The sequence below is a fragment of the Centroberyx gerrardi genome, chromosome 6 (assembly GCF_048128805.1).
Source record: "Centroberyx gerrardi isolate f3 chromosome 6, fCenGer3.hap1.cur.20231027, whole genome shotgun sequence".
NCBI lineage: Eukaryota > Metazoa > Chordata > Actinopteri > Beryciformes > Berycidae > Centroberyx > Centroberyx gerrardi.
Genome location: NC_136002.1, coordinates 6,099,725 through 6,124,092, shown reverse-complemented (window position 1 = coordinate 6,124,092; position 24,368 = coordinate 6,099,725). Strand labels below are relative to the sequence as shown.

The window sequence follows — 24,368 nt, the reverse complement described above, 5'->3', positions numbered from 1 at the left end:
TGTTATATGTGAACGTGGCGAGGGATGTTGAGATGCCTCACAGTCAGAGGAAGAGGAAGGCTAGCTGGGATGAGAGCAGCAGCAGCCCCCTTCCACCCAAGAGACACCTGAGGCTCTGAATGTAGGTACTGTAAATACTGTAAATAAGATAAGACAAAAAAAAAGAAAAAAAAATTATAATGATAAGATTTTAGATGTAAATAATAGGATAAGAGAAAAAAAAAATATATATATATATAACGATAATATTTTAGATGTAAATACCGTAAAACTTCAATTAATAGCCCGGGCTTTTAATTGCTTCAAACTGAACTCAACCGGCCTATATTTGGGCAAGGCGTCTATATGGGACAGGCCTTTCATTCCTAAAACTCTTGCTCAGCAAAGATGGGAAATACTATCAAATTGTTTATTTACTGGTAAACCAGTATGAATATTACTTGTATAAAAATTAGGCTATCGAATAATATCAATTACGAATCATTCATTTGATCTCGCTCCGAGAGACAGCGCATCTAGGCCAACCTCATGCACAGAGAGAGAGAGAGCCGTATCAAAATACCGGTAGCCTACCTTAGAAAGCCCTTTTACCGTCTTCCTCGGACAGACGTTGAAGTTCAAATTTATTTTTTTGCCATTCTCTCACTCTCTTGCGATCAACCGAAAAAATGTCTTGCTGCTGCATCTGAGTTTTGTTCAGCAAATTTGACAACTGACAGCTTGAATTTCAGGTCGTACTTTTTTCTCTGTGCCGCCATGGCGATCAGCAAATGTGACTGACGTTTGAATGCAAGTAAAAAAAAAAATCTTCTAATTGAGACCGGCCTTTATTTGTCAAAACGTGTAGCCACACCCGGCCAGTAAAAGGGACCGGCGTCTAATTGGGACTCGGCTTTTATTTGAAGTTTTACGGTAAGCTTTTACCGTTACGTATCATATGATAGTATAGATTTGGTAGTCGGAGTGAGTTGTGATACACTGTTCTGTGTGTGATTCTTTTGTTGATACAATTCGGTTTCTGATCTGCTGAGCAGGCTGTTTCAAGCCAGCAGAGTCAGCTGTCCCTGTAGCCTATAGTGGATTATACATTTCGGTTTCTGATCTGCTGAGCGAGTTGTTCCAAGTCAGTAGTGTCAGCCGCCCTTTAGCCTATATTTGTTGATAGAATTCAGTTTCTGATATGTTGAGTGGGCTGTTCCAAGCCAGAAATGTCAGCCGTCCTGTTAGCTCAGAGCAGCAGCTGCAGCCTCCCTGCAACCACGAGATGCCTGAGACTGAATATAGTCTACTGTATATACTGTAAATGGTAATTAAGTAACTTTGTTTTTATAACACTTTTCAAAAAAAGAAGTTCCAACATTGTTAGAGTTATATATCATATGATAATATAGATATGGTAGCCGGAGTAAGTTGTGATACACTGTTCTCAGGTCTTGGTATAATTGTTTGTTGATACAATTCGGTTTCTGATCTGCTGAGCAGGCCATCTCAAGCTAGCAGAGTCAGCCGTCCCTTTAACCTATAATTGTTGATACAGTTCGGTTTCTGATATGTTGAGCGGGCTGTTCCAAGTCAGTAGAGTCAGCCATCCCTTTAGCCTATATTTGTCAATAAAATTCGATTTCTGATCTAATGAGTGGGCTGTTTTAAGCCAGGCCCAGCAGTGTCAGCCATCCTATTAGCTCAGAGCAGCAGCTGCAGCGTCCTTCCACCCTAGAGATGCCTGAGACTCTGAATATAGGCTACTGTATATACTGTAAATAGTAAGTTACTAAGTAAGTTTTATTTTCATAGCTATTATTATTATTATGTATCTTATGACAGTATAGGTATGGCGGCCAGAGTGAGTTGTGCACTGTTCTCAGGTCTTGGTATAATTGTTTCTTGATACAATTCGGTTTCTGATCTGCTGAGCAAGCTGTCTGAAGCTACCAGAGTCAGCCGTACCTTTTTGCCTATAATTGTTCAATTTTGTTTCTGATCTGCTGAGCAGGGTGCTTCAGGCCAGGAGAGTCAGCTGTCCCTTTAGCTTATTGTTGATACTGTTCAGTTTGTGATATGTTGACTGGGCTGTTCCAAGCCAGCAGAGTCAGTTGTCCTTTAGCCTATATTTGTAAATACAGTATGGTTTCTGATCTGTTGAGCGGACTGTCTCAAGCTAGCAGAGTCAGCCATCCCTGTAGTCTACAATTGTTGATACAGTTTGGTTTCTGATATGTTGAAGGGGCTGTTCCAAGTCAGTAGTCAGCCGTCCCTTTAGCCTATATTTGTCAATTCAGTTCTACTTTGTACCAAAGAGTAAAACTACATTAAGTATATTGGCTATTTACATTTGTCTACAGAGGAGGTAAGTAGTAGATCAAGAATCACGCCACACAGAGGTATGCTGTCAAGAAAATATGCCGGCTTGTATTAAAATACTGAATAACATCAAAATTTTACAAGGCCACTCCTTATTACCACAAGCATTTTGCAATGATACAGCTGAACAGCAATTTCAAGTTTAACTAATTAATTTAACTTAATTTCGAGTCAGAACACGTCCAGCACTGGAAATCACACCAAGGATCTGAGTTGATAAATATTCCAACTATGAAGAGTCCGAGCAGGGCATGAAATCAACTCTTTACTCAACTGACCACAGTACTTCACTTCAGAACAACATTTGTAAGTCCAATTTTCTAATAGCCAGTTTTGGGATAGAATGATCAAATACAGGTTAATGACATGCTAAAGTGGCCAATAAATCAACAGAATTAGGAACAAAACAAACACAACAAGTAAGCAAGCTGGTTGCTGGTGTTAATTTCAAGCCCTGGAGCGATACGACCACCACCCCGGCAAGTGCCGGGGTTTCTTGCCTCTGTGTTCCCTTGCCTGACTGAATAGAAATAGAAATTACTGATTGTAGGGCTGTGACGGTATTGAAATTTTCTTACCGCGGTGAAAAAGTAGCGCCCCCCTGTGGTTTGGCAGATAACCGCCAACCCCAGACACTGCAACATTTTATATTGTTTATCAATATTATATTTTGTATAATAACTAGGCTATTGATATATTTATCAATATTATATTTTTTTATTTTCCCATGAAATGATAAAGACCTAAAACAATAGTTAATAGAAGTAGTTTGAGGTAGCCTACAGAGAGGAGTAGCGCTCACATGACGCTCACGAGACGGGGAAGGATGCCGACTAGAGCGCCTCGTATAGCCTAGGACTCCTAGTTATGAATAAGTAATGAACAAGAAAATCGTACTGTAGCCTATTTGTTATAGCCTCTCTGATGTAGGCCTATACTCTAAATAAAAGCTACAGGTATGTCCATTCCACGTCTGTCCCTAAAGCACCGCTTGCGCAGCTGTTCAAAAACAATATTGGACTTTTTACACCGGCTGGGGTTGAGATTTAAAATGTACATTTCTCAAACACTGGAAATGCTATGCTCTCATCCTTCTGTGAGTTTTTCCAAATATTTGGGCTTTAAAGGCCTGCGTTTTCAGAATTCTAAAAAACGAGGATTGTAAATACATTTTTGCAATTTTCTCCCTGCAACACACCTGCAACTTGCGCGAGTACAACGGGCTACAGCGTGCTGATAGACGGATGTGAAAATCTCTCCCTCTCCTTTTTTCCATCCAACAAGTCAGCGCCATCAAAACATGTAAAGTCATTTCACACATGATTACTGGCATACCTTTAGAACAACAGTGCAATGAGGCGCACAGAGACATGAAGCGTGCAATAGTCTGTCCGTGGATGAACTGAAAGCATTCATTGCGCAGTAGTATTGTGCTTCTGTATTTCCAGGAATATCCAAACATGAATACTGACAGGTAGGACATAAACAGACTTTTTTCAGACAAACCATGCCAAAGAACCGCTTCAGAGAAATCCCGTTAGTGTTGACTGTTGGTCGGAGGAATAGAGGAGAGCAGAGAGACAGGTGCGTGCGTAATCACGTTCCCAAAAGGATTTAATGGACAGAGCTCATTATACATGTATAAATATTTGACATTAAACAAATGTTATTCATGCTGGTTATTTCCTTTTATTGTACACGATATATATACTGTAAGATAGCCTATAGGAAATATGAGATGCCTGTAATATTTTATGTAATAAAGTATACGATAAAGTAAAAAAAAAAAAATGCGGTGATGACGGTAATGAGCTCAACCCCGCGGTAGGTGTCACATGACCGGTATTGCGGTATTGCGGTAACCGTCACAGCCCTAACTGATTGATTATAAGTCAGATATGCTAGGGGAACCATATTGAAGGCAGATCCTGAGAGAGAGAGATAAATGCAGTTATGAAGGGACACTAGTTTACTGTTCATTAAAAAGGAAATTGATCAAGAAGGATGAGTTTGATTTGACACGAACAAAAAGTAGTTTATTTCTGTCCTCTCCGTTCCTACATTCTGTCCCTCTGGTGGAGCATCACACTGCTCTGACCTCCTCATTCAACAGTGTCGAGGTCTGTGGCTGAGGGAGGACAGATGATGGACGCACTCACACATGCACACCAGAGTTAGTTATGATTCCACTTATAGGCTATTCTTCTTGAATCTGCAAAGGCACATACATGATAACTATAACAGTAGAAGCTAAAACACTGCAGTAGCCTATGTATTTAGCTACTGACACTAGCCACTGTAGCATTACTGCAGACTCAGCAGGGTCTGAATGGGAGGTGGTGAGCGTCGCTTTCAAACAGCGAGAGAGGAGACAAGCTAGTTTTTTAAAAATTAAAAGCTACTGAATGGGTCGGGAGGCGTTTTGAGTCAGTCCGGATTTTGACAACAAGCTTAAGAAAAGAGGTGAAAACAGCAACACAGCTGGCCCAGTTATAAGATCTGAAATCGCTTATTGCAGGTTTAAAGAGTTAATATTGACACTATATCAGTGAACATATGGTCCCACTCAATAGGGTATTAAAAGTACTCTGCTCACAGTGTTCAAATTTCAGTGTTAATTAAACTCTCACTAGAGTAAAAATTTAAACTACACTAAGTAGTGTTAATGAAACTTTACACTTTGAGGAAAATAAAACTTCTGGTGTTGATTCTACGTAACACTCAGTGTTAACTTTAAGTTTACTCATCAATATTGCTAATCAATATTTACTCTTTCAATGTGTTTTTTGACTCTTTATTAGTGTTATCCCTACCTAACACTGTTGATTTTAAACCAACTCCATTAAGTGTAGCCTAAATCACAATGCACTCTTACGTAGTGCACTATTTCAACCTTTGCAGTCTAAAACATAATTTACACTATGTATGAGCCAAACATGAGGAAGACCTTGTTGTGTGTGTACTAACTACTGTGTCAGTCTCTACCCCACTGCTGGCAGGAGAAAGGCATAAGGAGATCCTAAGCAGGGGAGTGGCTGGCAGGCATACAATCTTTTGACCATGCTGAGGTTCATGTTTTTTTTTCTTTGTTCATTCAAATTATCTGATTTAGTTTATTTCAAGCATTCAAGTTATGGAATGAATGGATCAACAATCCTCTGTAAAAGAAAAAATAAACAGACTTTTGTTTTTTGCCAACAAACAATCTCTGGACATTGATTTATTTGCATGCGTCTGGGTTATTGTCAGTCATTGCCCACTGTGGCTAAGGAACATAGAATTTTTAACAAGAAGTGACTACACTCTGAGTCAGTTCTTCTGTGTTAAGCCACATTTACCACTCATTGTTAAAAAAATCTATTTAACTTACTAATACACTAGTACAACCATCATAAGAGAACATAAACCACCAAACAGTATGTCATTGCCGAGAAGTATTTATTCAAAATATATACAGTATATATTCACATTCATCAGTTTTGTTTTACAGGTCCAAAACCAATACATGACAGCCATATCAGGCCAATTCAGTCCTGTTTGCCTCTAGAGGAGACAATGCCTTCAATAATGAAAACCTATGATCCTGTTTAAAAAAAAAAAAAGGAAATTTAACATTTTCAAAAAAGTAAAATTTTCAACACTGCTCAGTGCTGCATTAGATGGCAATATGAAACTATTAACAGTGAGGAATCAGTTGCTCCATATGTCATTTGAACATCAACATTCAGTTTGGCTGCAATCTCAGGACCTTCTCTCAGGTCACAAAGCTGTACAGTCTTTCCTGGACCAATGGCTAATCTGTCATGGCTGAAAGTTTCCCAATAGAAGGCCATGTTGGCCAATGTCTTGGGGATATTTTTTTTTGCTTCTTGAAAAGATTATGTTTTGCGTCGTAACACATACACCACATATGCAGAACTGGTCCAACATTCTTTATGCATCTAGTATAATGCATCATGAAATGATGTTTAGGCAAGAGATTCTTGTCAGGAAACAAAGATTTGAAGAGCTGATGATGCTCAACAATTAAGTGTTTTTGATACATGGTCATATCCTCGGTTAGGACTGGGGAAAAGACTACCTGTAGAAGCAACAGTAAAAGATGCCAGTACCTATCCTCTCTCTGCACCAGATCACCAAATATCAATGGCATATTGTGCAATAAACACCATGGCTGTATAGCATTCAGGGCCAGATCATTACTCCGATCAACTTTACTCCAGGAGGACGAGTTCTCATCTCAGTGTAGCCATGAAGCTATTAATACCAAGATTATCGCCAGTGACTTGCACATGGGAACTTCAATCCCCTCGGTCTCAAGCAGTTTTAGGTCTCTGACAAGTGGCTCAAGCAAAGCGTTAAACCCATAGGTTTTAATGTCCTGGGCATGAAAGAGAGCACATAAGTGTATGTTGACTAAAGATGAGTTCAACTTTGGTGGAAAATTGCTCAGTGTAAAATATATAGTCCCTAGCTTGTGTACACCTTTCTTTGACCCCAACGGATTAGCAGTCTCAAAGTTATCATAAAATAGTTTGCAATGCATCATTCTCTTTGGAAAAGAGGGGATGCCTCTTCATATAAGCCCCATCTTTCAAATCAACATAAAGATCATCCTTGGCGGTGTGGCTAGACTGAAACATACCACGTTTGGGCTTTTGAGAATAGACTGCAATGTTTGAAGAATAGGAAGATAAGAAAACTTGTCAGCTAACAACTACCTGATCATATGTTCCTGTATTGTTTCTTCTGTTGTCAAATCTAACACCAAGTACATGCTCAACAGGTTGAACAGTTTCCCATTTCTGTGCAAAATCTGCATTTATTTTTGATTCAGAACTCAAAAATGTAAGAGGTTTTTCAAAGGACTCTGCAATCGTGCTTTTAGTACTTGTGTCCTGTGAAGATAAGCATTTCAATGTTGTGGCCTTAGCTTGGTTCTGAATCTCCAGTACTGCTTCATCCATAGATGCTACAAAAGTATTTACAATAGACTGACCTACGCCTGCAAACTACAGTTGCACAAAAGCAGATGCACAAATATCAAGAGTATTCTTCTTGGAAACTGTCAAGATTTCAGAGCTTGTGGCAACCTCTTCAGAACCATGTGATTGGTGGTCATCTGCAATGCTTCCACTGTCTGCAATACTATTTAGGGTTAGGGTTAGGGTTAGGTAACCCTAAATCCTGAAAAGCTACCACATACATAACAACATCCTGTCTGAGCACATTTAAGGCGAAGTGTTTTACCAGGGAAGAATGAAAATGAATGAGTGAATCAAGTGAAAATGCCTTATAAGAAAGTTGGCACTAAAAAAATGGGCCTTGCAAACAAAACAAGCTCATAAATGCAATGCAGTAATGCAGACATTAGTGTAGCAGTCTTTCTCTAAGCTCGGCAACACGTGGACTCTCCTTAACTTTGCCAATATCTAGCCTATGTTGTACACAGTTGCCTGTATGAAAGTGTACATATTGAGGAGCATCTGATTGTCAGAGGTCCCAAACACAGTGAGTCTTAAACAGTTCATCAAAAGCATGGTAAGGCTTGCTTGTTAAGAATGATGAAGTAGCCTACTCATGCATGGTGCTCTTCTTCACCCCAAGAGCAAGAAGATACGGGTTAGTGCTGCCGCTGATGGCGTCCAGATGCTCCTGGATGCTTGTTCCACTCTAAGGAAGGCTACAGCTGAACCAAGGTAGAGCTGGTTAACTGAGAAGAGAATAGTTAATGTGAACAGTGTTGACCTGGGAAGGGTTATCCAGTGTTAAATGTATATTCAAATTTGTGGCTAAAATGATCAACAAAGTCAACAGTTGCATACAATTAAAAAGGTGCGGTGGACCAGTAAGTTTGATTATCTAAAGTTCAGATACAGAAGTAACATTTGTTCCAACAGTGTAAAACTACCAGCAGCAAGAGCGTCATCCATTTCCTCTTCATTCGATGCAGATTCTGCTGCATGAATCAGGTCTTCCAGGTCAGGGGAGGCTGGGAGTCCCTTGCTTTGGTCAATAATCTTTTGCTTTAAGGCAGTAGGCCACCTCGTCATCTACGTCATCTCCAAATAGCATGACAAAGTCTTGCTCTATCTACAAAAGATATATATATTGGAAGGCAATTGTTTCAGGAACTGCTTCATCAAGTTCACATAAGGAAGCACAACAGTACACACTTGTCAGAAAAGACCAACTGACCAGCAAATAAACCAGCAGTATGAGCCACGCGGCATTCATAATTAAGGGTTTGTAATCCAAAAAAGAACCACTGATGTAATGAATATGGAGAATGCTGAATAAAATAACATTAAGATTACATTTCCAAAAGTACCACATTTAAAATAAATGATTTTCTAAACCATAATGTATCAAATATACATCTCCTTGCAGCGCACAAAAATTCCCTCATATGAAAGAAATTGCCTGGTAAGTGGGAAAGGCTTGCATCAAAACAAAAATAAACATATACACACAGTGGCCAAGTACTCAATGTATTTCACTCTTCTGGTCATTTAAATATAGATTTAGTAAATCTTTTCCCAAGATGTTTAGTTAAGTTAGGACCTGGAATTCAATTAAAATATCAATTACCAGGCCTTTGACATCTCTAAACCCAGAAAAATCAGTCAAGACATCACAGGATTTTTCGGGGTCAAGGATCATGTTCATCTTCTGCTTGATAGTGGCATCATCTGAACAATGTTTCATCAAAGAAATGGCTTCCCTGCACTGCTCTTCACTCAGGGTCATCTCAAGACTAAATTGCAGAATCTCTCTTAGCTGTTGGTCCTTCTCCAAAAGACTGGCTTGATGACCCTCTGCCCTCAGATGCAGCCCTCTTGCTCTGTATTGTCTTGAGTCTCCAGGCCAAGTAACCGCTGCCACTTTCCCCATCATAGTATAGTTTCATGTAACCCTAACCTAAATGCACTGCAATTCACCAAAAGGAAACTGATGAAACTTCCACATTATAGGAGATAATATAAACAATGCACGATTCACATGTCACTCATGTATATTAAGTCTAGATAAGTTATCAGAAGATCCCTCAGTGACTTGCGGTGAAGCCACTGAGAAGTCATCAGATTTACGGTTGATTAAAAGCTCAGGGTCAATATCACCCTTCCACTGACTCCACATTCAGCACTGAAAAGGTGGAGGAATCTAACACAGGACCAACAGATGAAGATGTCCCCTGGGAGCCTAAATGTAGTTCATAGCAAAGGTGGCAGTCAGATGAACCTTCACATATTACACTTGCAAGTCACTTCACACATGGACGTCATATAAAATGCATCAAGATGGCTCTAATTGGTGGGGTAACAGTATTGTGACTATGTGCAATATTGACTGTACTAGAGTGGACGTTCCAGGAGATGAGAATCAAAAAGTAATCATTTGTTTTTTACCATTGTCACTGTCTGTTTTGATTGTAAATACACCAGCATCGGGATGCTTCAGTAATTCCTCAAAAACATCAGCATCCACCTCAGTCCCTGTCTCATCATAAACTTTAACATCTTCACTGACTGCTGGCATGGAGAACTTTATGAAAGCTGAGGAACACACAAAAACAAACAAGCATTAATTACAGGACTCAATCCCATATGGAAATGTTCAAGATTGGAGGCTGTCATGACTCATGGATGTAGAGCTGTAATTTTTCCTGGCGATTTTAAATACAGAAGTCAATGAAGAAAGTGGACACATTAGAGACCCACTTCTTCCATATTGTTGCTTTAGTTTTCTGAAAGTCCACGTACCACTGCATTAAACAATACTGAAAGGACTTGATAATAGCAGCGTATACAAGAAAGAAATACAATTTTGGAAGGCCAGTATTGTTTAAAAGCCTTTTTGTACAAGGGGGATACTAGTGGGGAACCAATCAAAGGGAGAGCAATCACTCCATAAAGAGGCTCATAGAGCACAGGTGTGTAAGCTGCACTCCTGGTCCAAGGTTGCTACACTGACACATGGTTCTCTGGTAAGCCAAACAAGCCCTATGTTTTTAAGCGTATAAAACTTTTAGTGTTGAGCTAATGTAGGGGTGAGAATGCACCCCGAGGTGTTGTATTTTTAACTTGAATTATGTTGTTTGTAAAAATGTGGGTCGTGCAATAACTTGCCTTGACTTGTTATAGGTTGGTTTTAACAGCTTTGGCAGGATAGGTGGTAGGGCTTGTGACTCAAGGTATGAGTTTAATCATATTTTTAATCATCTGTTTACCTAATTAGGGCACTGATCACTGTTTACTTTATGCTCATGTTATCATTGTTTTTATGGATAGGGTTTTAGGGTTTTAATCTACCTCTTGTCTCTCTAGCACTGTGGCTGGTGGTGATCTCTAGTCACAGGAGCAGCTGCTGTGGTGGGAGTTCACTCACTGATTTGCGGTGGTATCATTTAAGGTTTGTGGTGGCACATTTGGTAACTTCAGGTGTTTTCTGTTGGAGTAAAGTAAGGTTGTCTTCTGTTTTTAGGTTTGATTGATGCATGCACAGCTAGCATACTCCCAGCACACCTGCCTGGTGACTGGTTGGTTGTCCTGTCGTAGTATGACTCCGTCATCTTTAACTTATTCCTTTTGCAGGATTCCTTCTGTTTTTAAGAATTTAGCTAAGGGTCAAGTCCCCTGTGACCTATGGTAGTCGCATTATGTATTTATGAGGCTAAAGGGCAAAATGTATCTTGAGGAGAGCATGCTGCTGGACCCCCCTACCTGGCTACTCCAAAGCTTACTGACAGGTATGTATGGACTAATCAGGGCTCGACATTGCCATTTGCCCACTGGCCCGGAAGCATGTTTCCAGACCTGCAGGCCAGTAGATTAACCTTTTTAAGTAGCCTGCTAGGGCCACTAGATTTCCAAGTCCTAAACAGACAAAACACATAATCTCTCAGAATTTTTGTGCAGTACTGTAATGGTCCATTGTTGATACATTTTCTATGAAATTCACCTGGGTAACGTTGGGCTACTGCGATCTACTAAGTCCAATATTTCTTGTAATATACTATGAAAGTGATAGCATTTTCAAAAACAGAATGGGCATTTGGAGGCGTTCAGCTAAATTAGCTTGCTAATGCCAGTGGCACTATTGCAAGTTTTAATCACTCATACAAACATTTTTGGTTTAAAATATAAAACTACTACCATAAAGTGAATGCATTAACATCTTGAATCATCTGACCATTTTCTTGTCAAGTCATGTTTAGGTCATCGTTGGCCATTTGTGTTTCAGTAAAAATTCACTGATATGACACTGGGCCAGTAATTTAAAATTTACCTGAATGTCTAGCCCTGTTAATAATGCATTCTGTTCAAGATGGTGCAAGCCCATTTTTAATACATGCACATCACATTTTACCACTACATGGCTGTACCTGGAAATGGATATCTTTATATTCCCTTTAGAATTTACTATGGTGATGGAGCTAATCATTATGGCATAGACATGGTTGTGGTGTCAACGGTTTACAAGCTTGGCTAGCTTTAGGCTAGCCCCGTTGGGAGTGACACTACACTGCGTGGGTGCCAGTCCCGATGCGTTCAATTCAAACAATTATCTCATGCCTGTTTCTTGTAATACTTTTTAACTCTGTCCTTTCTGACAGGATATGCTGCAATGAATTTCTGTAGTCTGTTTTGCACTCATTAGGTGCATTTCATGTCAAGCTATTCATAGTATTCACATGTATTTCCTACCAATATGGTGCTTTACCATACACACAGCTCATTGGCTGTGATTTGTCATTTGATTATAATCACCTGTTTTCCTACCAAGATGGCTGTGTGGTGATGTAACAGAATACTATGAATACCTGATAATTGTCTGTATTCATGCAATTGTATAGACCTCCTATGGCCTCAGCTGCCTTAACTAATTGTTGCCACTTCCTGTCTGCCACAAGTCTCTGATTGGCTCACACTGATTTAAGAGGAGTCTATAAATAGGTCTTTGCATACATACTGAGTCTGTCTATGGTGCTGAGGATGGAAATGTACACCTTGTTTGTTCACTGCACTTTTGGCACTTTTTTGTTGGGCACTATGTAAATAAATATTTTCCATTTTATTGCATCTGAGATTCTTGTGTACTTTTTGTCAGTGTGCGGACTTCTCTCTTCAACCCATTAGTCTTAGCCACAGTCATACAGATAAGTAGCCTATTGTGATACAGTTTCCTAACCGAAAGGATGGGCTACCCTAGTCTTGACCACATTTATACAGTTAGTAGCCTATTCTAAAGGATCGGCTACCTCCTTATATTGTTCAATATCCTGAGAGAATATTGAGAATAGGTTTTTGTTTTTTTATAGGGTTTTTAATCTGTACACTTACTTTTAGGATTATGAAATTTAGCCATTAAAAGATACAAATAATGATTGACTCACCTTGTTTCTATTACATTCAAAGAAACCAAAACAACATTTCCACAGTATGATAGTGTTACTGATATGGCTCTATGTCCAGCTGACAGGTTATTCTTTTTCAATTATAGTTTTAGGCCTATAGCCTGAACCCCAACATCTCACCTATAGGCCCTTTTCACATCGTCATGGTAACAGCTTCCACATTGAGAAACAGGTGCATTACAACTTCCTGTTGCCAGCTCTGGTCTTCACTAAATCACTCCATAACCTGCCCAGAATTAACATTGGTGAAGTACAAAGACTATTTTTGTTGCCTCCTGCATCTAAACTAGAGATGCCACAGAAGTTGCTGGAAGCTGTTACCATGACGGCGTGAAAATTTGCCCCACCTTGTGACTGATGTACATAAAAACAAGACGTGATCCATTCATTTCACTTTCAGTTACGGTAAACTGAAAGTTAAGTCAGAAACATCAGATTCCGCTTGTTTTGTCACTGGATCACCAGTCAAACATTCCTGTTGATGGACAACAAGGAAGCAACGCGCATCTGCGGCCAATGGTGAGGGAATTATCTTGGTTTAAATCAGTATTTGCAGTAGGACTTACTTTTCGCCGGTACGTGACGTTTTCTCGTATGGAGAGAACGTCACGCCAAACTCTATTCAAATATCAGTGAAATGTTGTTTTGCTTACTGGAAAACGAACATACCAAATAGGACATGACTTAAGACCTTGTACAAATTGCTACGACCCACGTTTCAATTCGGCATACATGCAATACACAAGAGAACACATATACAATACAATTTCAATTTCTATAATTGTTCTACCGTTAACCCCACACTTACACTGTGGTGGGCGGGTGCATGTAGCCTGAACCGACTAAACAGAAAAGATGAAATGTCGAATTAAAGTCCTGCTTGGTAGATTATCCATATGCCGAATTTACCAGTGGAAACTACCGATTCGTAACAGGTCTTAATTCATGTTCTACCGGGTATAGGTAACTGTGTATTTACCGATGGCAAGGCAACAATAACTTGCCGGGTTTTTGAATGGCGTTCAGTGTAACGTCTATCCACACGAAGGAGAACACTGCACCTACCGGGACTAGGATTGGGCTAGAGTTTCAGTCCAAGGCGGTGAAATCAGTCGCCTTTCACTTTGAGGTAGCCTAGCTGAAATGCTCTGTAGTTTGAAACGGGACCGTGTCAACGTTAGTTTATGTGGAACTTACTCGGCAGCAACTTTGTACGATAATGACACATTTTAAATTCGATACAGTTGAACTGCAACTAAACCAATCACACTTTCACTTTCATCATGCTTCATCAACCTCTGAGGTTTTTCTCAGCAGAGGAAAGCTGTCGTCTCCATTTAAAGCCTGTTGGCACTCACACCGTGTTGGTGATTCATTTTTAAAAGGGCTGTGTCGTTTTATTGGGGACATCTGTGTTACTTTTCAGTACAATATTAATACTACTAATTACTAATAATTGATAGTTAATAACGATCAACTATTGTTATTGTAATTATTATTATTATTTTTAGTAGTTGTGGTGGTAGTAGTAGAAATAGTAGTAATAATTGATGCTATTATCCATCAGTGCATGTTGCAGCCTATGCTGCTACTGACACATCTTTAAATGTGTTACCATAATTAGTTTTGTTCCTAATTAGACATTAAGGTATATTAAATATGACACGCTCTTTGGTCTGGTCATGACTCATAAAAATATGTGGATAGATGAAGACCCCACCTACTATTGCACGATGGATAAATAAAATGTATTATTGTATGCCACTAGAAGAAAAACAAACATATAATCTCAGGGAAAGTCCAAACCTGGCTGCTGTGGAGAAATGACATGGACACAAGATATTCCAAAGAAGCAGTTACTTGAACAGGGAGTCTAAAGAATGAGTTGACAGGAAAAGGTTGTGAGGTCAAGAGAGCAGATAAAAAGCCTCGTTCTCAAGCCACAGAAGCAGATAACAAAGCAGTATTATTATTCCAGTATTTAGCATGGTGATATGTTACCTCTTCATTAGACATTTGAATATCTGCTCTAATTAACCCTCCTACTCCTCTCTATTGTTGCCAGAGACTTGTGTAGGAAGGTAGGAAGAAATAAATAGTCAGTGTTATTGTCATTCCCACAGGTCACCAGTAGAGGTCAATAAAGGCCTTAGATTACTTAATGCTGCTTTAACTGGAGAGTTTTAATGGCACATGATGGTCTAAATCATATACATCTTGTCTCATGAACATTTCAATAACTACAAACCCCCCCCCCCCCAAAAAAAAGAAAGAAAGAAAAAGAAAATGAGCCTCTCTGTCTGTGTTTAAGCCACAAGGAGGTGGCTGAGGCCAACTTCGCTCTGCACGAGCCCCACTGCCGCCGCTTCCTGTGTCTCTGTCCCGACTGTGACGAGTCAGTTCCCAGAGAACAACTGGACCAACACAGAGAGGAGCAGCACACCCAGGTACACACACACACACACACACACACACACACACACACACACACACACACACACACACACACACACATATGTGGGCTTATTCTCTGTGAGCTTTATAACTCTGTTTCTTTGGCAGGTGAAATGCTCCAAATGTAACCGGAAGGTGGAGCGTTGCCATCTGATGGATCATGAGGTAAGTCAAGTCCAGAGTTACTCTATGTATAGTATAGTATAGTATAGGATATACCTTAAGAATGCATGAGGTTAAGGTAGTGATGAAATCTCCTCTTCCATTTCTTTCTCAACTCCCTACTTTTATTCATGTCTTACCCCTGTTTTGTTCTTTGTCCACTAGGAATGTGCAGGACTCAATTAATCGATTATGTTTGACATGCATTGTATTATAATTAGCATTCGGCATTAAGATGATTGTTTAAATTAAATACAATTAGTTTGTAGTCAGGGAATCAGTCAATTCTGTCTTCTTAGTGATTTTTTCACGAGGAGAATCTGATAGACAGACCAAATTTGACAAATCCAAGTTTATCATGAATTTCTGGATAAAATAATCCTACTTCTCTTCTTTTCCCTGAACCGCTGTTCTCATTTGCTTTCCCTCCTCCTCCCTCCCCAGTCATCTAGTGCTAAATAAAAGGGACAAGCTGTCAACTTCTCTTGTTGTTCACCATAAGGCGAACAACAGCCACCAATGTAAACAAACACATATAAAGAGAAAAAGATGATTACCAGATGTTCATCTTTTAAAATATGTCAGTAAAGATGTGAATCCTTGTTTTGTCAAACAAGGATTGAAGTTACCTGCTGTCATTTAAACAGTATCAGAATTTGTTTTATTTATTGATTTTTTTTTTGCTATCAATCATTTTGTAACAGTAGGTGTCCTTTTTCAAATAGTGCATATCTCATTTTGGACTGAAACTCATATTTTCAGAATAGTATTGACACTATTTCCATAACTTGCATCAATCTGATACTATTTCCTATTATGTATGCTAAGAATTTATATGCTGAAGATTTGCAACTGTTTATAAGGATAGTAAACTCCATTTTATAAATCAAAAGATGGGTATTTCCTGAGTTTAGGTGGGTTCACTCTTCACTTGGACTGATATGGGTTTTTGAAGACTGTCACTGATATTTTTGGATTGGAACTGCAGATAGATGATATTTTGTGATTTATTCAGTATCTTATAATTTGACCTTGTTCGTGCCGGAAAATTCCAAAAATTTAGTATTCGGTATTTCCCCCAGAATATTATTGTTTTCAGGGTGAAAAAGCCTAAGAACACTAAAACTCTCCAAGACTGTAATCATAATAAAACATATTCACGCATACTTGTGTGGAATCCGATCAAAATGTTGTAATAACGTAAATTCAAGTTAATCAGTGTAGTATTGATGAATTATACAATAAATATCAATCACATCAGAGGTGGACGACACTGACATACATCAGTCACTGCTACATCACTGCCCTCCACTGCACACCTGTTTCTCCCCCAGTCAGACGAGTGTGTGGAGCGTCTGCGGTGCTGTGGGTTCTGCCAGCTGGAGGTGCCGTGGAGGGAGCTGGCCGAGCACAGCGAGGCCTGCGGGAGCCGCACCGAGCGCTGCGGGGACTGCGGCCGCTACGTCACCCTGAAGGACCAGCTGGAGCACGGCCAGACCTGCCCGGCGACTGCAGCCGGATCCTCGGATCCTCCGCTCACCGTCAACAGCGCGCCTAACAAGAGTAAGGCCATGTGGGGATTCAGCAGAAAAACCTATAACTATCCCAAAGACTTTTTTTCCCTCCTCTTAACCTTGGATGTTTTATTTCCCCAGGGCAAATATCAGTGACTTGTAGTGGATGTAAGGCATCTTTCCCAGCTGAAGATATAGAGGAACATGAGGTACATCTTTTTCTAAGCACTTTCCTTTTAACATCTCATGGGGACAGTACCTGAACCCTGACACACATTACAGGGAGCGTGACAGAAGTAGGAAAACGATAATATCCCTTTAGAATGTATGGGAGCTGCATGTCATAAAAATGTGAAATCTAGAAAAAAAAAGCCCTGAAAATGACACATCTCACATTAAAACGAGTCTTAGGTTACATTTTTGTTTTTTAACTTGTGCTATATGAAATAACTCAAGTAATGCCTCTGTCTATATCCCAACAACTAGCTGGAGTGTGTTCCCGCGGAAGAGGCTGAGGAGGAGAAGGAAGACAGGGAGGAGGAAGAGGAGAAGGAAGACAGGGAGGAGGAGGAGGAGAAGGAAGACAGGGAGGAGGAGGAGGAGGGTGGTGATTTCTCCAGGGAGGCCAGTCCTCAGCTCAGCAGCTCCTTGAAGGCGGCCTCCATGTCCAACAGGCTCAGCCGGGAGCCCTGGGGCGACGCAAGAGACCCAGACCAGATCAGCACCTGCCCCCACTGTCATCTGGCCCTGCCCCTCATCACACTACGCTGGCATGAGGTAAGGAGCACACACTAGGCAAGATTTTGATGTACAAAATACACCCGTCTTATCAGCCTAACTCACAAAGAGCGTCTCACCCCCCCAAAGTTGCCTGGTGCAGCTTTAATTCATTTATAAGTTCTAATAAAACAGAAATTTGTAAAAGATTTCATTAAGGGAGAAACCTAGATAAGACTCTCTAATGCCATACAGATAACATCCAAACAATGTATGCAAACTGGATTCATGTACAGAAGATGGCTTAACAAAAATCACAGAAGCAACAGACTTGTAGAGGTGGCATAAAAACAAAAATGTCTGTCTTGAGAAGATTATACTTGAAGTCTTTTTTTTTTTTTCCTTCTCTGTCAGGCCAAGTGCCAAATCCACATCCTCTTGAAATGAAGAAGAGATCTACAGACACTGGATACCAACAGTGGATAAGATGCCATAGAGATCTTAGATCAAATTATCATTAGCGAGTGATGGAAGATGAGCATTTACACTGAAAATGTAATATTGTTAGATAAATTAAAGTTATTAGACTTTGTGTTTGAAGAAAGAAAGTGGTTCAGGATGCAATACTATCATTGGTGACCTGAAGTATCTAAGTAAATTTTACAGTCAGACTTACTCTTGACTATAATTCTGTTACTCTCTACTGTTGATCTCACTGTCTGAACCAGCAAATTGAATGTGTTAAGTCGGCAACATCACAGTGAGTAATGTTCATGTTTGTTATTGTGTACTTTCATAATAGTTTATATTGAAATCAACTATTAAAACTGATCAAAAGTTGTTCAGTTTTTCATTAGACAGTAATTTACTTGTCAAACGCTGGAACATTCAGAGGCAAATACAAACAACACAAGGACGCTGTTCCTTGTGTGATTTTAAAAATCTAAACGCTGGTTTGTACAGAAGGTGGAGGGATTTTGAAAGCCAAGATAGCTCAATTCAGAAATTCAAAACAGCCTTTCTAGAGCTTTTCTCGAGAGTCAGGCAACTATAGATGGCAACTTTAAAATGTTATGATGGGGGGTGTGAAATTCTCAAAATGTTCAAAGGGGCCATGGCCGGAAAAAGGTTGAGAACCCCTGCTGTAGGCTATCAAAATGTAATATTATTTAAAGGGGTCAGAAACACTAAAACATGTTTTTTGAGATGTTAACTGATATCTACTTTGATTTGTTTGAGATAGAAGACAGTAATACCAGATGAACCTCTGATGTATTATTTCTTGGGCATTTTCCCCTTTATCTGACAGTTCAAAGTAGAGACAGGAAAGATTGTGAGCGAGAGGGAGATGACGTGACAAAGGTCCTGGATTTGAACCCAGGACATTGTGTTTACATGGTTCACGCCTAAGACCACTGAGCCACCAGGACGCCCCTAGATCAACAAAAAAATCCTGGATATAGAGCGTCTCAGCTGGATTCTAGGGGCGCAGGTCCCTCTGAAGGCCTACTGACCTGTTCCAAGCTCCACTACCTAAACGTCTGGGCCTTCCTACAGGTCAGCTTTGTGGATCGCTTGCTGCAGAACCGCCTAGAGAAGAAGACTGGCCTCGGGACCATCAAGGTATGGGAGGAGGAAGGGGGCAGAGTCGCATTAAAGCTGCACTAGGCAAGATTATTATGTAAAAATCCACCCGTCTTATCAGCTTAAATCACAAAGTGGGGCTAGAGCAGAGAAGAGTCCCATCCCCACTAACTGAGATCCTGTAGATCTGTCCTATTTAGTCAAAGTATTAATATTATTTTGATGTTGGGTATGCTCACTGGTGGGAAATCTTCTCGGCACACCTCTTTCATTTACCACTGAATCTCTGTATGCCACACATACGTTCTGCTGGTCTCCTTTAACCCATCTGGTCTTCTCTCCTCTGGTTACAAGCAGCTACTTCTGATGCATTACAAATTATTGGACGAATTGTGGAAATACTGTAATTGTTTGCTTAATTCAGAGATGTAACAAGAGTATAATACCTATGATCTGAGCAATAATGAGAAAAATGAATCCTATTCCCCCGTGGCAGCTCATTTTGGAGAAATCTGAAATGGTGTAAGGGTTTTGTATATTAGGACAAAAAGATAATTTTATTACCTTTACTAACAACCAGCAGTCATTTGTGAGATAGCATGACACAGTGAACACCTTATCCTTAGAATCAACTAAAGAAAACCAAAACGGGAAACCGTGTTTATGCCATATGAAAGAGAAATAGGCTCCATTCTCAAATATTTTTGCACTGATTTCATGTATTTCAAGTTTGAAAAGAAATCCAGGGAAGTGTATTTATTTCCCGTTGCTGTCCGGTCAGAAGTTGCGTATGATAATGGGCTCTCTGAGCTGGGCGCACACGACCTCGTCGATGTAGAGAGAGTTGGCCTTGATCTCGATGTTTTCCTGCAGCTCCAGCTGGCAGCGAATCAGACTCCTCTGCTCTATCTCTGACTGGGCCACTGCCTCACGCATTCTGAGGGTACAAGGACAAATACAGAGATGTCATATTGTTATATACTAAACTATAATATCATATAATAGATTAGTAAATCAGCACCATGGTAGGTGGTCCCTACTGCATGCCTAGATCCTGCCTAGTCATTTGCGTTACGTTTAAATACCCCCCCCCCCATTTGCTATTTTCTTCTTTATACTCTATCTTCTCATCGGTCTTAAATGAACCGGCTTGCCCTGACCCTTCCCGTCAGAGCAGAGCGGGTCCTGCCTTACCTTTTGATGTGAGCGGTGAGCTGCTGGACCTCGGTGTTGAGGTGGGACTGTGCCGGGTCGTGGCAGAGCTCTTTGGCGGGCCTCCGGCTGCGGGCGGACAGCCGGGCCTCGGCCACGCTCAGAACAATCTGCTTCTCCGCGACGGCCACTTGGAGAGCCTCCATGTTCCTCTGCTGGCTGCCGCACTCGGACAGAACCTGGTGGGGAGCGAGATGCCACACCGGACGAGGGTCAAGCAGCCGGGTGCCAGATGAGTTCAGCCAATCACAGCAAATCATTTGAGTCATTTTAGCATACTTTTCTATGGTTTACAACTTATGTGACATTCATATTCTCCTTATGTAGTAAACTCCACCCATCTGGTACTTTACAAAGGTTAAATAAAATGCTTACTCCATTCAGATCACTAGGAACCACGCTGATGTATTAGAGTCCAATGGCAGATTTGAGTTTAAAGATTGCTAGCTGGAGCTGTAACAATTATTCTTAACTTCTCTGTGGTGAGGTCTGTGTCAGACCTCTATGTATTAAGCCACATCATATGCTGGTCTCAAAACTAAAACCTGTGGTCACAGCTATAGTGTCTATATCAATCAGGGACTAACAGTGAATTGTCTGTCTATCAGCATGAGTATACAGATGTAACCACTGAAGAAGTCCCACTTTTTTACAAAGTGTCTGACCTGCTGCTACATTGTTGCTCTGCCCACACTGCAAAAATCCGGACTAATCAAAATCAGGACTAATGTATGATTGATGCAGGATGTGGGACCTTCTGCAATGGCTACCAATTTCATTCTTGTGAGGGTAAAAAAGCCTCTGAAACATTAGACAATGTCTCATTAGAATCAATTCAGGTCAAGGGCTTCCCATAGACAACCAGTGTAGCATTGATCAATCAAACAAACTGCACCATATCCATCACATTGAAGGTGGACGACACTGACTGGCTAATATCCAATTGTTAATAAAAGGCCTATATAGATACTGATTGTCTTCACTTCTCGCTCTCTCTGTGCCAAACACGTACCAGATAGTAACGTAACCTACCTTGGCCAGCTGATCCTCCATCTGGCTCTTGGCGGTCTTGATCTCCTGGACGTTCAGCTGGAGGGCCGCTGTCGTGGCCCGGACCTGCCTCTGCATGTCTGCGGCCGTCTGCTCCAGGAGAGACTCCACCAGGGCTCGCAGGGACAGAGAGTTGGTCTTCTCCTGCTCCGCCTTGGCTATGTTGATGTCCGAGAAGCACTCCCACTCCTCTGGACTCACCGCCAGGCTGAGGGGAGAGAGGGAGAGGAGAGGAGAGGAGAGGAGAGGAGAGGAGAGGAGAGGAGGCTTTGAGAGAGATGTCGATGGAGAAGTGGAGGGTTTAAGACAGACACAGGTAAAGAGAAAGAGACAGGGTTCCTGCACAGTTCCAAGTTCAAAAATCCATACTGTTTGTAGAGCTTCATCCATATTCTTTACAACAAAAAATATCAGAATATGTGAAATGACAAGCGTCTATAACCACAGAAAACATGTAGTCGTACACAGTATATCGGGACAGAACAATATTTTTCCATACTTTTCCAACCTTTTTTCTACAATTTCCAAACTTAAAGACCTGGAAAATACTAAATTCTTTTTCCACACATTTCCAGACTTTCCAGACCTGTGTAGGAACCCTGAGGAGAAGGAGAGAATCCTCCCAATTCATGTTGAAGAAGGTGGGGAAAAGCTCATCAGGACAGGGAGAGGTACACGACTGACCCCCTCTGGACGAAGGCAGGCAGTGCTTGCAATTGACTTCCAAAACCCAGTCCATAAGAATACATGAGCTATGTAATATCAGAGTAATATTATCCTCCTGTGTTCATATCGTAGCTCACCTTGGCAGAGTGATCTTGGTGTCTCTGGACTTGTGGTGGTTGTTGATGGAATGGTTGGTCATCGAGGCACAGGAGTCGTCGATGCACTGAGCCTCAAACTTCTCCCTCAGATCCTTCTCTAGGTGGTATTTGGCTGCTCGGTTCAGTCTGGCACACACACACACACACACACACACATCCCCCAACACATGAACACACACGTCAGTATCTACTACAGTGCATATTAGGAGACTAGCCCAATCCCATAAAACTATGTTCTATTTTGTTGTATAATATATAGTAAATCAAGCTCTCTAGTTTTTATTGCCTTCAGGACTGAAATGAAAACCCAATAAATGAGATTTTTTTTTCACTTTTATTTGGATATAGCCTAACCAGTAAAATCAAAGTAAAAACAAAAGGCTAATAATTTCTCGCATGTATAATGGAAAAACCTTTTTAACACCTTGGTTGCATAAGTGTGCACTAGGCTTGGGCCGATATTCGATAATATCGGATATATTTTGTGAATATAGCAATATTGTCTGCGGTATCGAATATCGCGAAACGACTGCTGCCTCCCCCCGGCAATATTGTATATCGCAATATTTTGGCGGGACAGCACTGTGATACACCCTCCACTTAATACTTAGTAGAAGCACCTTTTCTTTGATACCAGCAGTGAGTCCATTTGGATAAGTTTCTGCTATAACTACTATCTGGATTTAGGAATTTTCTTCCATTCGTCTCTGGAGAAGAGTTCAAGACTTCAGAGGGTTACTATATCCAAATGAAAGTGAAAAATATCCTTTTGAATTTTCATTTCAGATGTCTCAGAGCGTAGACTTTTGATATCCGCTACACACAGCGTGTATAGTTAAATGACACCCAGTCCCCCTCCCCTACCGTATCTGCTCAGTGATCTGCTCTATTGTGCGCTGCAGCAGGGAAGCCACTCCCTCGATCACCTCCCTCTCCTTCAGCAGCTCTCTGTCCACCTCGTCGTGCAGCCGCTCAGTGGGCGAACGCTTCATTCTGCAGGGAATGAATGAATGGACAGTGAGTTGGTCAGTGCCACCTCCCTTTTCACCTGGAGGTTTTAAACATCCCTGTTTCTCCTCAATCTCCATCCAAGATTTATTTTTCAATAGCATTTAAGACATGTGAGGTGCAAGGGAAGTTTCAGCAGTACAGCCTTAGAGCCTATAATATAATGCATTTCCCCTCTTGATGTTAAAGAAGACCTTCCTTTCTCACCTCTCCTCCAGGCAGAGTGTGGTGACTCTCAGAGGCTCCTCGCAGGCCTCCAGGGCCTTCTCCACTCGGCTCCTAAATGTTATGAGGAAGTCGATCTCCACGATGATCTCCTCCAGCTTCCGCTCCAGCTCCTTCCTCAGGAACTGGATGTCTCGGATCCGCCGATCTGAACAGCATAAAGAAACACCAGGGAGGAATGAGTCTCTAAAGCAAAAAATAGGCTTCCTGTTTTTCCTGCCGGAATCATTTCTTACCCAGTTTCTTGTTGGCATCTTGCTGCATGCGTTTGGATGCCTTGTCACTTTCCAGGATCAGCCTCTGGCTCTCCGCTGTGAGAAGCTCGGAGCTGGTCCGCATCGTCTCGATATTCACCAGGTTCGGCCCGCCGGCCTGCCGAGGATTGCCGTCCAGGAGAGACATTGTCCTCCGCTGGTGGTCAGACAGTCACTGAGAATATAGGTGGGAAGGAACAATATGGAGGGATAAATGGATGGATGGGAGGGAATGTGGATGTATCGGAGGGGAGAGAATAGATGAAGAGGGAGGTTTAGAACACTTTAAAAACAAGAGAAATTCCATCATTATTCTCCATAAGGCCAAACAGCTGAACATGAACACATGTATAGTGGATATCAAGTCTACACACTCTTTCAAAGGTTCTAATTGCATTCACAAAGCTAATTTGTGTTTAACTGAAATCAGATGAGGTGACTGATTAGATTAAAACCAGGAATTTTTGTTGTATAGTGTATGTTTGTATTGGCAGACACAAGCATGGGCAACAAGGAACAGGCACAGGGGCTCTGGTCTGTATGAAGAGCTCCAGATACCAAGATGTTTTGGGGAAAATAAAGCTCA

General features: G+C 40.9%; 2 protein-coding genes across 2 annotated transcripts; one reads left to right on the top strand and one right to left on the bottom strand.

Annotated features, from left to right (window-relative positions):
* The first annotated feature begins 13,177 nt into the window (after positions 1-13,177).
* Positions 13,178-18,398, top strand: xaf1 (XIAP associated factor 1). Its single transcript, XM_071905143.2, has 7 exons — positions 13,178-13,297; positions 15,090-15,225; positions 15,341-15,397; positions 16,729-16,957; positions 17,050-17,117; positions 17,395-17,685; positions 18,040-18,398. The coding sequence occupies exons 1-7, from the start codon at positions 13,260-13,262 to the stop codon at positions 18,070-18,072; spliced, it is 852 nt and encodes a 283-aa protein (XP_071761244.2). The 5' UTR covers positions 13,178-13,259; the 3' UTR covers positions 18,073-18,398.
* Positions 18,399-19,986: 1,588 nt separating this feature from the next.
* tekt1 (tektin 1) lies at positions 19,987-23,930 on the bottom strand. Its single transcript, XM_071905146.2, has 7 exons — positions 23,765-23,930; positions 23,511-23,676; positions 23,160-23,288; positions 22,275-22,421; positions 21,454-21,679; positions 20,404-20,600; positions 19,987-20,146 (listed from the first exon to the last, which is right to left on the bottom strand). Exons 1-7 carry the CDS (start codon positions 23,928-23,930, stop codon positions 19,987-19,989), a joined length of 1,191 nt encoding a protein of 396 aa, XP_071761247.2.
* Between the last annotated feature and the right edge of the window lie 438 nt (positions 23,931-24,368).